General features: G+C 44.2%; 1 protein-coding gene across 1 annotated transcript in view; it reads left to right on the forward strand.

Annotated features, from left to right (window-relative positions):
- Positions 1-12815, forward strand: part of LOC142843620 (beta-1,3-galactosyltransferase 5) — a 45400-nt gene extending 32585 nt beyond the window's left edge. The window contains exons 2-3 of the mRNA XM_075961260.1: positions 4940-5119; positions 6882-12815. Of these exons, the coding sequence (XP_075817375.1) occupies positions 6882-7808 (927 nt within the window). The 5' untranslated portion in view covers positions 4940-5119 and the 3' untranslated portion in view covers positions 7809-12815. The remainder of the gene's footprint in view (positions 1-4939; positions 5120-6881) is intronic.
- Positions 12816-15664: the final 2849 nt, after the last annotated feature.

The raw sequence follows: 15664 nt of genomic DNA on the forward strand, positions 1-15664 counted from the left end.
GCCATGGTGATCTGATAAAATATAAGGGATTATTCCAATTTTTTGTATCTGTTGAAGTTTGCTTTGTGACCAAGGATGTGGTCAATTTTTGAGAAGGTTCCATGAGATGCTGAGAAGAAGGTATATTGTTTTGTGTTTGGGTGAAATATTCTTCAGGTGTATATTAATTCCATTTGCATCATGACATTTGTTAGTTCTCTTATTTCTCTGTTAAGTTTCTTTCTGGTTGACCTGTCCATTGGGGAGAGTGGGGTGTTAAAGTCTCCCCCATTAGTGTGTGGTTTGATGTGTGATTTAATCTTTAGTAGTGTTTTTTTCCACATATATGGGTGTTCTTAATATTCTTTCTTTATTCTGTATGTTTAGTGTTTTGATTATTATGTGGCAAGGGTACTTTTCTTCTTGTCCAGTCTGTAAGCTTCTGTAAGTTCTGTAAGCTTCTTGTGCCCTCATAGGCATGTCCTTCTTTAGGTTGGGAAAGTTTTCTTCTATGATTTGTTGAATATATTTTCTGTGCCTTTGAGCTGGAGTTCTTCTCCTTCTTCTATCCCTATTATTCTTAGGTTTGGTCTTTTCATGATGTCCCAGATTTCCTGGATGTTTGCATTAAGGATATGATGGATTTAACATTTTCTTTGACCAATGAATATATTTCCTCAATTGTATCTTCAACTTCTGAGTTTCTCTCTTCCATCTCTTCCAATCTGTTAGCTATGCTTGCATCTGTAGTTCCTGTTCATTTACCTAGAGTTTCCATTTCCAGGATTCCTTTGGTTTGTGTTTTCTTTATTGACTCTATTTCAATTTTTAAGTCTTGAACTGTTTGAACTGTTTGCTTTGCCTGTTTGGTTGTTTTTTTTTTCTTGGCTTTCTTTAAGATATTTATTGGTTTTTTTCCATGTTTTTGTCTTTTTCTCCATTTCTTTAAGGGAATTTTTCATTTCCTCTTTAAGGGTCACTATCATTATTTATAAAGTTATACTTAAGGTGTTACCACAAAATGAAGGTGTTTCACCTGAACACAGGGAATGGCAGTCATCTCAATGAAGCAGTCCTTTTGAACAGACCAATTTTTGGTCTGTTTTTACTGTCATGGAAGGTCCACCCATTTGAATGCTATTTTCATTCCTAAACACTATCTCATACACATCCAACATAATATTTACCTAAGTGTCTGAGAGTACCCAATTGCCAGTCAAGCTGATATAAATTAGCCAGCACATTGCAGGAGCTGTGTGGGCTACTCTGCCTGGCCCTCACCCAATGGGAAAAGAGCTGAATTCCAGCTAGGAACTTGAAGCTGATGGCCCCATTTGGATCTGGGCATTGCCAAAGATTTCACTGTGCCCTGCCATTCTATGACTGGTGGGAAGCTTGAAGGATGTCTGCCCCATCTCACTCTTGGAAACACTTTTCCTCAGTATGTGGTTTCTCTAGCTTATATAATTTTGGTGGAGGTCTTTCTTTTTTAGGAAGAGAATAGTATGTGGCTTGAGGCTTGTCTTCCTGTCAAATCATGGAATGGTCTTTCTCTGAGAAGGACTGGCTTAGTCTTGCCTGGTAATACTGGGATGGGATTCACTGGAGGAACCATTGCTCTTCTCTGGCTTCAAGCTGTGGGTGACCTATGAGTTCATTCCTTGTGCATCACCCTTAGTCACTACCTGCTATTTCCTCTCTGCTACACTCATCAGAATGGATCTTTTCAGTTCCATAGCTTAAAGATTAAATGACCTAAGGTGTAGTCAGAGGTTTCTGTCACACCAGCAGCTCCCAAATAAACACACCAAAGCTTAATTAGAAATGCTTGACCAATAACTCGGGCTTATTACTAATTAGCTCTTATATTTAAATTAACCCATATTTCTTATCTATTTTATTCCACATGGCTTGGTACCTTTCCTGAGTACAGCACACCCATCTTTCTTCTCTCTGCATCTTTTCGCAACTCCTGACTCTGCCCTTCTTCCTCCCAGCATCCTCTTAGTCTGGCTGTCCTGCCTATACCTCCTGTTTAGCTATCAGCTGATCAGCTTTTTATTAACAATGAGAGCAGTACATGTTTACAGTGTACAAAGATTGTTCCCCAGCCCCAAGCTTAGTCACTCATGTATGCCACACTGCCCACATTTGGTTGACTCCACATACAGTGACCAAATGTTCCTGCCTACCAGGAGCTTGGGGCTGCAATCTGAGGATACACCGTGACATCATGTCCTTCAAGAAAAATGCTGTCCTAATCTATTTCTTGATGGTCCAGTGTCTCCCCAAGTCTACTAAGAGGAAGGTTCCCTTTCAACTCAAGGCACATATACCTACTGTGTACATGAGAATACTGAGGGTGTCACTCTGGACAGTTTCTTGGTAATTCTATTATAGATAGGAAAAATGTCACTACCCTTATGGGAACAGGAAATCCAGGGAGTGTTGGCATTTGGTATGGCATCTACTTTGGCCATGGACTGCCATTTGGTGTTTACCTAGAGGGTGATGCAGTGGAGAAGGGGAGTGGTTAACCTCTGTGAAGTGTCTAGAGAAAAGTTACCTTTACCTCTGTGATGTGTCCAGAGTAAAGGGACCTTGGAGGTAAAGGTACTTTGTCCCCAAGACCTGATGACATGAGACCTGGAATCACAAGGTGAGAGGAGAAAACTGGGCTTCCAGCAAGTTTTTGTCTGAACTCCACACTTGCATTGTAGTGTAAACACACACAAAACATACACATATACACACTAATGATTTTTAAAAATGAAGTTTTAGTTACTTTAAAAATTTTTATGTGCTTATGTCTCTCTGTGTGGGCTGTCACATAGAATATAGTTGCCTGCTGAGGCCAGAAGAAGGTGGTTGATTCCCTAGAACTGCAGTTGCAGGTAGTTGTGAACTGCTTGACATGGGTGTTAGGAACTGAATTCAGGTTCTCTGAGAATACTGCTCTGAGCCATTCTTATTCAAACCACCACAGTTCACTCTCTGACTCCACAGACTTGTAGCTATACTATACTGCAAAAATGGATTTAGTCCACCTTCAGAAATCCCATTGTCTTTCAAATGTCAACTCAGTTTAAAAGTCTAAAATCTCCTTTTAAGACTAAGGCAGTCTCTTTACTGTAACCACCTGTAAAACATAATCAAAAAACATATTATATGCATTCAACACACAATGGCAGGGAACATACATCATCATTCCAAGTGGAGGAAAAGGAGCATAGTGAAGAAATATTGGACAAAAGCAAAATGGAAACTAAACACGGCTCCATACCCAGTGTCACTGGGCTTAGCTGGCCCTTCCCTTCCAGCTTTGCTCCCCACACTACACATCCCTCTCTTGCTCCACTCCTCTGTGAAGCTCTTTTTGGCAAACATCCATGACTCTGGCAAGTCTGACACCTTAGAGTCTCCAGGATTAGCAACCCAGGCTTCAGTTTCATGCAATGAACTCTCGGGGCTTCTAGCTCTTGCAGGGTCTTTCTTACCATAAACTACTATCTGGCCTCCTCAGCTCTCCTTAACCACAGAGAAAGACTCCACAACCCCTTATCCCAGAACCTTGTGGGTGACAGTTTCAAGTCTGGATGCCTCCTTGAATCCTGTTTGCAGGATCTTTCCTTTGTTGTTGCTCTTTAGGAAAAGAAAATTCCTTAGGTCTCCCTCTTACAAGATGGAAGATTAGCTGAGTGGGGTCTTGCCCTGAGGACACCCTCACTTTATTCTAGTTTGGATCAGGCCTTTCTTTAATCTCCTTATCTCTTTCAGCACAAGCCTGGGTTCCAACATTAAATCCATCTGGTGCTCTTTTTCTCTTCAAACATTTTATATTAATTTCTGTTCTACATGCTCTTTTTTATTGTATATTTGCATAAGGGTATCATGAGTAACCACATGGTAAAGTCAGTATTAGCCTGTCTTGAAATTGCTCTTCCAGAGCAACTGTCCTAGTGTTTCTATTGCTAGGAAGAGACAGCATGACCTCCAACAAGGCCACACCTACTCCAAGAAAGTCACATCCTAATAGTGTCACTCCTTAAGCACTTATGGGGGTCAATTGCATTCAAACTACCACATTCAAACTCCCTTACTCTTCAGTTTAGCATCATGCAAATTCTTGATACAAGGACAGAAAGCAGCCCCATTCTTTGTCAAAATATCACAAGAATTGTCTCTATCCCTGTTACTAATATTGCTCCCCTCTGAGACCTCTTGAGGTGACTCCCATGGTCCACAGCACTACTGCCACACTCCTACTAGGATGGCCCATTAATCTCAGCACTCAGTGTTTCACCATTTTCCTCATCCAAAGCCCCACTTTCTTCTACATTCCTCCAAAACACAACAAGGTCAGGCCTGTCAAGCTCTATCCCACTCCCTGGTACCAACTTCCGTGTTAATTACTTTTCCCTTGCTGTGGTGAAACACCATGAGCAAAGGATCTCATAAAAGCATAGAGTTGGTCTTGTAGTGTCAGAGGGTTAGTGTCCATGATGACAGCAAAGACATGAATGGCGGGAACAGCTTAGAGTTCACACCTTGATTCACAGCCATGAGGAAGAAAGAGCACAGTGGTAATGGTGTGGATTTTGAAAACCTCAAAGCCCACACCCAGTGACACACCTCCTCCACCAAAGCCACACCCCCAGTCCTTCTCAAAGGCTTCCACCCACTGATGACAAAGTCGTCAAACATATAAACCCACAGTGGCCATTCTCCCACAAACCACCACAGGGCCTATCTTCGTCTATCAGAGGATTCTCAGATACTGGTTTGTTGTTGTAGGCAGGTGAATCATATGGTTGACACTGTGCCTCAGTTGTACCTATGTTAGAAGTCACAAAACTGAGTCCAGGAATGCAGCTCACACACTTGCTCGAGGTCACACAGGGAGAGGGCAAAGCGTGAAGTAAAATGAAAACAACTTGAATGCTATTATTTTCTCTCCCAGTTATTCCTGAGAGATACAAGCTTCATTTTTGGTAGACAAACCAAGTCCAGAAGATTGTCTAAGAAGGTAGGGTGGAACGTTGGCCACGGTCAGCACTGCTCCTCACAAGGAATTCATTTCGTCGTGGCTCTACCCTGTGACTTAGCCCTCTGGAGGGAGCTGATTTCTTGCTCAACAAAAGTGAGTGTCTTTCTTTCTCATTGTTACAACACTAACACCAGTGATCTAAAACTTACCACTTTCCATGTTTCTAGAGTTTCAAGGTAATTGTGCAAATCAGAAAACCAGAGCTCCTTTTGTGTTCATTACTTTTCTCATTTCTATGGCCAAATACCTAAAGAGAAATGACTTATGTGTGTATTTACTTTGAATCCTGACTCGAGGTGATTCTCCTTTGCAGCAGGAACACATACACACCACTGGGAGCAGTTTGTTGCTGTGGTAGCAGGGTGTGAGATTATTACTCATAACTTGTGGATCAGGAGGCAGAGGACATGCAGTGGACGGTGCTATAAACTCAGCACTCATCCCCCAGGAGTCACTTCTTGTAGTTCGACCCCATCTCATAAAGGATTCTACAACCTTTTCCAACAGCAGCATCAGCAGCTGACCAAGAGTTCAAACACATGAGCCTGCCAGGAACTCAATGTGTTAAGAGTTGAATTTTGAGCATGCTTAATTAGAGCAGAGGAGACTGTGGCTAAGTGCTGCTTTTGTACCCAGAATGCACTGCTTTCAGATCTCTGCCTGCACCCGGAATGCACTGCTTCCAGACCTGTACTTGCACCTAGAATGCACTGCTTCCAGACCTGTGCTTGCACCCAGAATGCTCTGCTTCGAGATCTGTGCTTGTATCCAGAATGCACTGCTTCCAGACCTACAGGCTGTCTAGATGCATTGTGACATTCTTGGTCATGAGTCACCGGAGATCAGAGCTGAGGATCTGTTGGGAGATCTGGTCCCATCTACTGACAAGGAGTTTGAATACCCCATCAGTGAAGGGCTGGCAGTTCCCAGAGCTGGGATCAACATCTAGAATCCCAAGCTGTCAGTCTGGCATTGGGGGACAGCATGGCAGGCTCTCCTGTGTGCTTCACTGTAGAGGAATGGCTTCCATTTCTATGTGCTGAAGGAGTCCAGATCTTTCTTTCTTTCTTTCTTTCTTTCTTTCTTTCTTTCTTTCTTTCTTTCTTTCTTTCTTTCTTTCTTTCTTTCTTTCTTTTTCTTCTTTATATTTTATGTATGGGTGCTCTGCATGCATGCCTGCATGTCAGAGAAGGGCATCAGGTCTCATTATAGATGGCTGTGAGCCTCCATGTGGTTTCTGGGATTTGAAATTGGGACGTCTGGAAGAGCAGCCAATATTCTCAACCTCTGAACCATCTCTCCAGCCCCTCCAGAGTTTTCTAAACCATGGATTTCTTCATCTATCTCACCTACCTGGCACATCAACTCATATTTTTTAAAAGTTTATTTTTAAATTGTGTATATGTGGGGTTTGGTATAATGCAGTACACATTCTGTGTACTGTTTACACAGATTCACAGTTCCATTTCCTTAAATATCTATTTTTCCTTTGTTTGGTACTTTTTGGGCAAAATTTAAAAGTTTTTAGTTTACGTATAAGGAAATTTCGTCTGCATGTTTATCTGTGCACCACATGTTCAGTGCCCACAGAGGCCAGAAGAGGGCATTGGATCCTCTGGGACAGCAGATACAGGTGGTTGCTGGCAGGAAGTGCTCCTAACCACTGAGTAGTCTCTCTAGCCTTGTGCAGGGAACTATCAAATACTTCTCTGTAAGTAGCTCATAAAGTATAAATTCTGGCCCTACTACGAGGTTTAGAACACCAGAACAGAGCCCACTGATCTCCATGTGTTTGGATATCTGTTACTCCACCCTCTCTCTTGGGAGACCTGGCAGTTTGTCTTTGTTCTTTCAGATGGCCTTCATGAAGATGAGGCTGGTTTATGCTTTCATTCTGATGATGGGCGTTCTTTGCTTGTACTTCAGCATGGAGCCTTTCAAGGAAATGCCATTTGTTCTCAAGAAAGGTCACGGGAAGTTTCTCCAGCTTCCAGATATAGACTGCAAGCAGAAGCCCCCTTTCCTTGTGCTGCTGGTGACTTCGTCCCACAAGCAGCTGGCAGCTCGCATGGCCATCCGCAAGACATGGGGTAGAGAAACAGAGGTGCAGGGACAGCGTGTGAAGACCCTCTTCCTCCTGGGGGCCTCAGACAGCACCGATGAGATGAATGCCACAGCCCAGGAGGGCAAGCAGCACCGTGACATCATCCAGAAGGATTTCAAGGATGACTATTACAACTTGACCCTAAAGACATTGATGGGCATGGAATGGGTCCACCACTTTTGTCCGCAGGCAGCTTTTGTGATGAAGACAGACTCAGACATGTTTGTGAATGTTGGCTATCTGACTGAACTGCTGCTGAAGAAAAACAAAACCTCCAGGTTCTTCACAGGCTACATAAAGTCCAATGATCTTCCCATCAGGCAGAAGTTCAACAAGTGGTTTGTGAGTAAATTTGAATATCCCTGGGAAAAATACCCACCATTTTGCTCTGGGACAGGTTATGTCTTTTCTAGTGATGTGGCCAGCGAAGTATACAATGTCTCTGAGAGTGTTCCATTCCTCAAGCTGGAGGATGTGTTTGTTGGGCTCTGCCTGGCCAAGCTGAAGATCCAGCCTGAGGAACTCCACACCAAACAGACCTTTTTCCCAGGTGGCTTACGCTTCTCTGTGTGCCGCTTTCAGAAAATTGTGACCTGCCACTTCATGACACCCCAGGACTTACTCACTTACTGGCAGGCACTAGAGAACTCTCAGGAACAGGATTGTTCTGCTGTCTGAGGGGAGCCTGTGGTGCAAACTTCCAATAACCTTTGGTGATACTTTGGGAACATTTGGGATGGCCTTGTTGGGAACTGTCAGGGGTAGAGATAGAAGGAGGAGGAAGGCAAGAGTGCTGTTCTCAATGCCCTGCATACACTAGAGTGGATGTACACACACAAAGGTCAATACTTGTTCCCACTTGGCACCCAGAGCAATAACAGATCTCATCTACCAGGCTTTTGCACTATGTTCTCAAGGTTTGAGACATGCCCTCATCTACTCATTTCAGGGCTCAGTATACATATGAAGCTGTGGATGTGATCATTCCCATTTTACAGGTCAGGAGCCAGTAGCCATGGCCACTTACGTATCCAAAGACTCCCAGTCTGCAGACAGAACAGGATTGAGAATCAAGTGCTATCATAATTCAGTTGGTGGCACCCAACTGAGTGTCTCATTCTTTGGGAGAGGCCAGTGGTGAAAGAAGCTTAATGTGGGGGTATCTTAAAGCTAACTGGCATCCTTCAGGACCTTTCAGGGTCCCCTGTCCCTCACTTCCCCATCCTGCTTTGGAAATGCTAAGTCTGGGATGAACCAGCTTTCTCAGGACTTTCCCCTCACTTGAATGATGTAGCTAGGTACTGAGTCTGTTAGCCACTGGGTACCCAGTGCATCTTCAACATGAGACATGCATGTCTGCAGACACTAGCTCACCTCCATGCTAGAAGGAAACTGGGTTGTATGACCATATAAATCAGGCTGAGAAACCATAGCTGGGTCTTTCTGTATAGGCCAAATACACTGCTGAAATCCTAGCAAGGGTGACATCTCCTCTGAGCCTTTTGGGACACTTTGTCTCTGTTGCGGATGTCTTGATGGATTGATGGTGGTAACCAGCTGCAGCACTAAAACCCTTCAGATCTCAAACTCAAGGGCAGCCAGGCACAGGCATGGCCTGTATTTGTGTCCAGGAACTTTGCTGGAACCTGGACTGGTCCAAGCTCCTGGGATGCAGATCATGGTGGTAGATCCAGTGGAAGGGCTCTCCCTGCATCTGTGAACTTTCCCCACCTCTTCACACTGGGTTTATCACATGGTCAGAGATCTGCTGAGTGTTTTGGTTTGGAATTTACCCCTGATGGTTTTCAAAACTGGGTAAAAACAGGGGCTCATGGCCCTTCAGCCATTGCCAGCAGTCATGTAATCTTGCTCTGTATCATTGAAATTATTGATTTCCCCTGCTTTTTATTTTACTAGATTTTACGGTGTGCTTGGAGCAAAGGCTTCATGTGACTGTGTGATTGTAAACGTTGCAATATGCTCTCATCTGAACTCAGGAAATCTTACTTAAGTCAGAATACTTTAGGGCCTCATTTCTACACATGTTCCTGTCTCTCCCATACCTCATAAGGGGGGGGGGGGAATTCTTCTGTCTGTGACATTCTTCAAAATCTTACAGCACCATGTTCTGGGCCGTTAGTTCAGAATATATGAAAATCTGAGCCAGGGAAAGAGAAAGGGTGATTGTTCCTGGGTGTGTACTAGAAACTACATACACCGTCAAAACCAAACCAGGTCTTCTCTTGACAGAGGGAAGCCAAGGCTTGTAACAATACGGTGGCTTTGCCATCTAGAGGATGGAAGAGCTGATATCAGGACTTGGCAGCAGCCTCTCTGGGTCAGACCTTCCCTTTATTCATTCCTTCTTTAGCCATGTTTGCTCACTGCATTCGCACACATCATGAGCAGGTCAAGGTGAGGGTCTCCAGACAGCAGACCTGAGTGAGCTCAGTGCTGAGAAGCTGGTCGGAGACAGGTTCTCTTGGTCTATGCACAGTGCACGGGAGCATAAGCAGGTGTGGTTACCTGTGCCCAGACTTGCTCTCGCATTGAAGATGGAGGCATTTTTTGCAGGTAGCTGCACTTCATTCTTACAATCAAACTGGTTGACTGCAGAGGCAACTGAGGTGACTCGGTGACTCACCCAGGGCCTGAGATTCAGTGGAGACCCAGCCCTCAGCCTTCTCCATTGCACAGCATTAGCAACCTTCCTGCATGCTTACTTCTCTCAGAGGCCTGGGGCTGGTGCTACCCAAGGAGTCACCAGCATCTCCCTTTACCCGCACACTGCCACCTCTGTCCTGGGTGTTGGCTAGAGTGTGGCTTTACTTCTTCATAGTTCTCCCTGAAACTCACGTGGCCCTGGGGCCCTCCGTGGAATTCTCACAAACCTCCCATTTAGAGTAGCTTTATCATGAAGTCATGTGCATTTCACATGTGCACACACAGATCCAGGTGTCTACATGCAGGATCCAGGCTACTTTTATTACTTGGGATGAGATATAGCAAGTGCCTACGATCTTCTCTCTAGAGTGTGAGGTTGCCTTGATCTCTCTCTTGCACAATCAGCTGCAAGCTTGTCACGAGGCCAGGTGTGCTATGGTGGGGACATGAGCTAAAGGAGTGGCTCACAGTTGCACACCCAGAGGGTTCTTGACCTCCAGACTCCAGGCAGAAGTGAAACACACCCACCAGCCTGCTGAGGGAGCATAGCTTTTACCATCACAGCTGCAACAGTGGTCACACTAGAATGTCCATCGCTGGACTCAGGATGCTGTTTTGAAAGAACAAAGCCAGGCTTCAGACATCGTCTGGTTTCCCCACTGAGTCTGCAGCCTCATGGCAGACTGAATAATTCACAAGCTGAATTTAATATGTTAGCTGCTGGGCATCACTTAAAAAATAGATGAGATGTTGCTTAGATCTTTTCCATCCCTCCTTTTGGAAGCATTTTCTTTCTCATACCATGGCTTTAAAATTAAGAACTAATTTCCTGTATTCATCACATTAGAAGGCATCTGAGCCTTCTCTAGGCTGGGTCTCCTGGTAGACAGGATGCTTCCTCCTCTCTGGCTGGGACTTTGGCTTGGTATAGTGGGGGAGGAGAGTCTTGTAATTATCCACAGGTCCTGAGGGGACTTCCCAAAGGAGGTGTCTGATGCCAGCCAAGCTGCTGCATTCTCTGAGGGTGCTAGCCTGGGAGTCCCTTCTGGCCTGGGTAAGATGGATTGGTGGGTTAAGGTGTTTGCTGCCAAATTACTCTAGCAAATGCAATTCAGTCCTTGAGACCCACATGGTGAAAGAAGACAATTGAAAACTTCACAAGCCCATGGTGGGCCTGCCCACATGTGCATGCACACACATAATAAATGAAATGCAAACAAAAATAATCTTTGCAAAGGCTCCTGCAAACACTGACCTCCCAGGCTTTTTGCTTATTTTTATTTCTCTGTGGCTCTCCAGGATGTAAACTGTGCGTGAACACTGGCACAGGTGAAGTGAACATTCACACCTCTATGTTTTGTACGGTGCTTTCGTTTGGCTGAGAATTTGTTGGGAAAATTCGTTGCCTCAGGTGTCTCCTGCCTTTTAGCCTAACTCTCAGGAAAAGACAGATCCTCACAGGTGGCCTTAGATTGTTCCTGGAGGTGAAGATTGAAAGTGCCCCAGCAGCATTCTCTAATAACTAAGCATAGTCATTTTAAATATAAGTAGAAAAATGGATTCTGTGGCCAAATGTCTTTTTTTTTGGTGCATATTATTTTGGGGTTTTGGTGCTGGGGATGGAGCCCATGACTGCACACAAGCTCTTCCCAGCCCCTGCTGAGTGTTTGGCATCATGCATTCTACTACCTCCATGAAGCGGTCATGGGGATCAGCTCCTGATGCCTGCAGTTCAAACGCTGTGTTGGGAGGTTATGACTGTTAACTTGACACAGCCTACAATCACGCTGCAGCGAGTTTTAATGAGAAATATCTCTCTAGGATCCATTGGTGTAGGAAGACTCAGCCCACTGTGGGTGACACTGTTCCCTAGGCAGGGTGTCCTGAGCAGTATGAGAGGAGGAAGCCAGCTGAGGGCAAACAAGGATCCATGTGTTTTCCTGTCTCTGTTGGGACCATGGATGTGCCCCACTGCTTTAAGTTCCTGCCTTGACTTCCCTGCAAGAACAGACTACACCTGGCATTGCGATCCGATGAAACCCCTATTTCTGGAGCTGCTTTTAGTCAGGGTGTCTATCACAGTAACAGAAATGAAGCTAAAACAGATGCTCAGGGCGTTACCCACACGGGGTCTCAGACCCTTCTCACCCCACCATGTCCCGGATGTCATCAGCAGTGCTACCCCTCGGTCTCGAACAGAGGTGAGTCCAGAGAGCTGCGATACTCTTCTTACATTCTGCTTCAGGAAATATCACAGGTGGGGAGCAGACTCATTTCACCTGGCCATGTAAGACAAGAAATACCCTCCATGACTGGAAGCCACTCATATGAAACCGAGGACAAAGATTTGTGGTCAAATCTGATTTTCTAAAGAATAAAAAAATTAAATGTTTGTGTCATTGAATGGTGTTTGAAATTGTCATTTGCCTGTATACTGAGGAGGTTCTACAGGCTGACACTATGTGTTTGGGGGCAGATGTATCTATTTATTATTTGTTATAATGATATTTATCTTTAATAAAAGTTAAATTATAAGCAACATAATGCATGTGGGTGGTTTTAACTTACAGTTCCTCTGAAGTTATCCATATCTGTATGATCTAAATTTGGCTATCTTTTTTTTTCATTGATGTTTGTGTCTGGATTTTTTTAAAAAAAAATATGGCTTTGATTTTATATGCTTAGAAAAGTATTACTGAAGAGTCTTGCTTATGTTTGAAATTTTTGTTTCACTCATATTTTGGAGCAAAGCCACAGAACACTACAGTTTGGAAGGCTTTCAGGGGCAGTGAGCCTTGGGTGAGCAGTGTGGTGTTCTTGGTAACTATAAATCCAAACAGTAGGCAATCATCTTTTGGAATTATTTTCTCTCTGGAGTACTTTTCTTTTGTTTCAGCCTAAGGAATTAACCTTATGAGTACACTGGCTGTGCCTTCAGCATCTTTGATCATTATTTGTTTCTAGGTGCAGTTTGGATCTTCGATCTCTCATGTGTACTTAAATGGAAATAAAGTGGATGAACCAGAAGTGTCTCCTTTTGACTCTAGCATGTGCCACTAATCTCATGTGCAGCCCTGGAAATCTCTGCACCCGTGCTCCATACTACTCATCTCCTCTGCAGCCTCAGAAACCAAGTTGGAAGGTGCAGGGAGGGCCACAGGGCTGTGCACACAAGTGCACAGATGCCTGGAGATGGGCAGCTTCCAATGGCTCTACTCATTCTCGTCCCCACCAGCAACCTTGCCTTTCCATGACAATGTGGAGACCGTCCGTGGTCCCCTTGAAGTCTGGTCCTGTCCCACCTGTATGCCTGCCTTTTTGCCTCTCCAACTAGGCTCACACTGTTACCTCCCATCTGCAGCTCTAGTACCCCCTCCCTTCTAGAACATTCCCTCAGCACACAACATGCTCGCCCTCTCTATACAGACTGTCTGCCAGACCGCCCCCTCTCCAGTTCTGCCTGTTTTCTATTTTTCTTAGTGCAAAATCCCTTCCAAAGAACAGCTTTCCCCATGTTATCTTTCTCCAGCTTGCTCCCCTCATCTCAGAATATCCTGACCATCCTGGTGGAGGGACAGCATCCTCCCTCTGGCAAGTACTCTTACCACATGGGAGGGCAAAATCCAACCTGCTTCTTCTTCACCTCCCAAGGCATCTCATCCCTGCATTCCTCTGCTTTATGACAGGCACAGTGGTCTCCATTGAAGTATTAAGAAGTCAAAGGAGGTGCTAGGGCCATGGCTCGGTAAACACAGTGCTTGCTACATGAGCAAAAAGACCTGATTTTGGATCCTAAGAACCCATGTAAAGCTGGAAATGGAAGCATGTTATCCCAGCCTCCCTACTGTGAGATGGGAGGTGGAGACTCCCTGAAAACTCTCAGGACAGCGGGCCTGGTGTACAAACTGGCAAATCCCTCAAACAAGGAGGAAGGCAAGAATTGATACCAGAGGTTGCCTTTGACCTCCACAGGTATACTGTGCCATGTGTGTGCTAGAATTCACACATGGAAACACACACACCTACACACACACACACACACACACACACACACCATGATATAATGATTTTCTTTCCATTAGAAGTCAACCTGGAGGAGCTTCTTTCTTTTCCATCAATAGGGTTCTGGGACTCAAGCTCAGGTTTCCAGGCTGGATGAACAATGCCTTTAATGGCTAAGCCGATTCACCAGCCCAAGTAACTTCTGGATAGATAAGCACTGGACTCAGAGAGTGAGTTAGGGTTAAGTTGGTCAAGGTAAACAGAAGTTCAATTCTGTTACCGTCTACCTGGAATTCACAGTAGGGCTAAAGGCACACATCTTAAAGGAGGCCAGGTGGGGCTGGATCAGTTTCCCACCAGCATCAGGAACAGTGATTGATGCCTATCAACACAACAAACTTACTTATCATTCATTTTGTGTCCTCCTAGAGCCTCTTCCTTCCCTCCTTCCTCTCCTCCTTGGCTTCTTTCCTTCCTTATTCCCTCCCCCTTCCTCTCTCCCTCCCCTCCTTCTTTCCCTCTTTCCACTCTGGCTTTGAACTCACAATCCCCCTGCCTGACCCTCCCAAGTACTGGGATTACAGACATGTACCACACCTTGCAGAAATTTATTCTCCATTAAAGAAAATGACTGCTAAGCAGGCTTTGAGAGTAGAGTGTGTGGTGAGTGGAAATGGGACAGGCACCATCAGTATTTGCTGCAGGAGATGCTTGTTTGTTTTCAGCTGCTCAGCCCTGAAATAATCACACAGAAACCATGTTATTTGCAATACTGTTTGGCCAATAGCTTAAGCATATTTCTGACTAGCTCATATCTTAAATTAACCCATCTCCATTAATCTGTGTATCACTATGTGAAGCCACAAAACAATCCCACACCAGTTAAGAATTATGGATAATAAAAAACAGTTATTTATTTAAGGGGAAAAACTTACAGATAACCATCCCAAACAACAATCCTCTCATTGCAAACAGGAAACAGAATATCTAGTCGCTGGATGAGAGCTGGAAGCAAGAGAGAGAGAGAGAGAGAGAGAGAGAGAGAGAGAGAGAGAGAGAGCTGCTGCTTTTTAAAGGTATAAGAGACCATGACCCTGTGGGCTGGTATCTTAAAGACTATTGGCTGAAGGAGTGGAAGGAGCTCCCATAGCAACTTAAGACTATGGCTTACTGAATAAAGTTCCAACATCTGTCTCCAGCGAGGCTACATGTCTTCTCTCTGCTCTGCCTTCTTTTTTCCAGTGTTCAGTTTAGTTTTCCCTACCTAGTTCTGCTCTACCCTATCACAGGCCCAAAACAGCTTCTTTATTAACCAATGGTATTCACAGAATACAGAGAGGAATCCCACATCACCTCCCCTTTTCTTTTTAAATAAAAAACAAAGTTTTAACTTTAACATAGTAAAAGTACATATAACAAAACAGGTATCAAGCAAGAATTACAGTTATATTATTTATATCTACTTTATATTTTATTATAACTAAGGAAAACTATAACTATTCTTCAACTCCATCAAAGACTCCAGAAAAATATAATAGTACATAAGTTAACAGAAAGTACATTGTAAGCAACTTCTAAAACTATACAGTTAACAGAGACATCTCACTGCCTGGACAGTTACCCAAAGTTCTTCTGTACCATTGGAGCATCGATCTTCAGCCTACAGACCCCCATAGTATCCAGCAGACTTTTCCATGAAGCAGGAAATATCAAAGACAGTTTCACCTATATTGGCAGTTTGTCAGTAACTTTCCTCTGTGTCTTGTAGAATATTTAGCAGACTCCTTCATGAAACAGGAACCCAAAAGAATGGTCTCAACTTTAAGGCAAATTCAGCAGTCATTTCTCTGTCGGTCTTGCATGTCCAG

This window comes from Microtus pennsylvanicus, chromosome 1 (genome assembly GCF_037038515.1).
Source record: "Microtus pennsylvanicus isolate mMicPen1 chromosome 1, mMicPen1.hap1, whole genome shotgun sequence".
Taxonomy (NCBI): Eukaryota; Metazoa; Chordata; class Mammalia; order Rodentia; family Cricetidae; genus Microtus; species Microtus pennsylvanicus.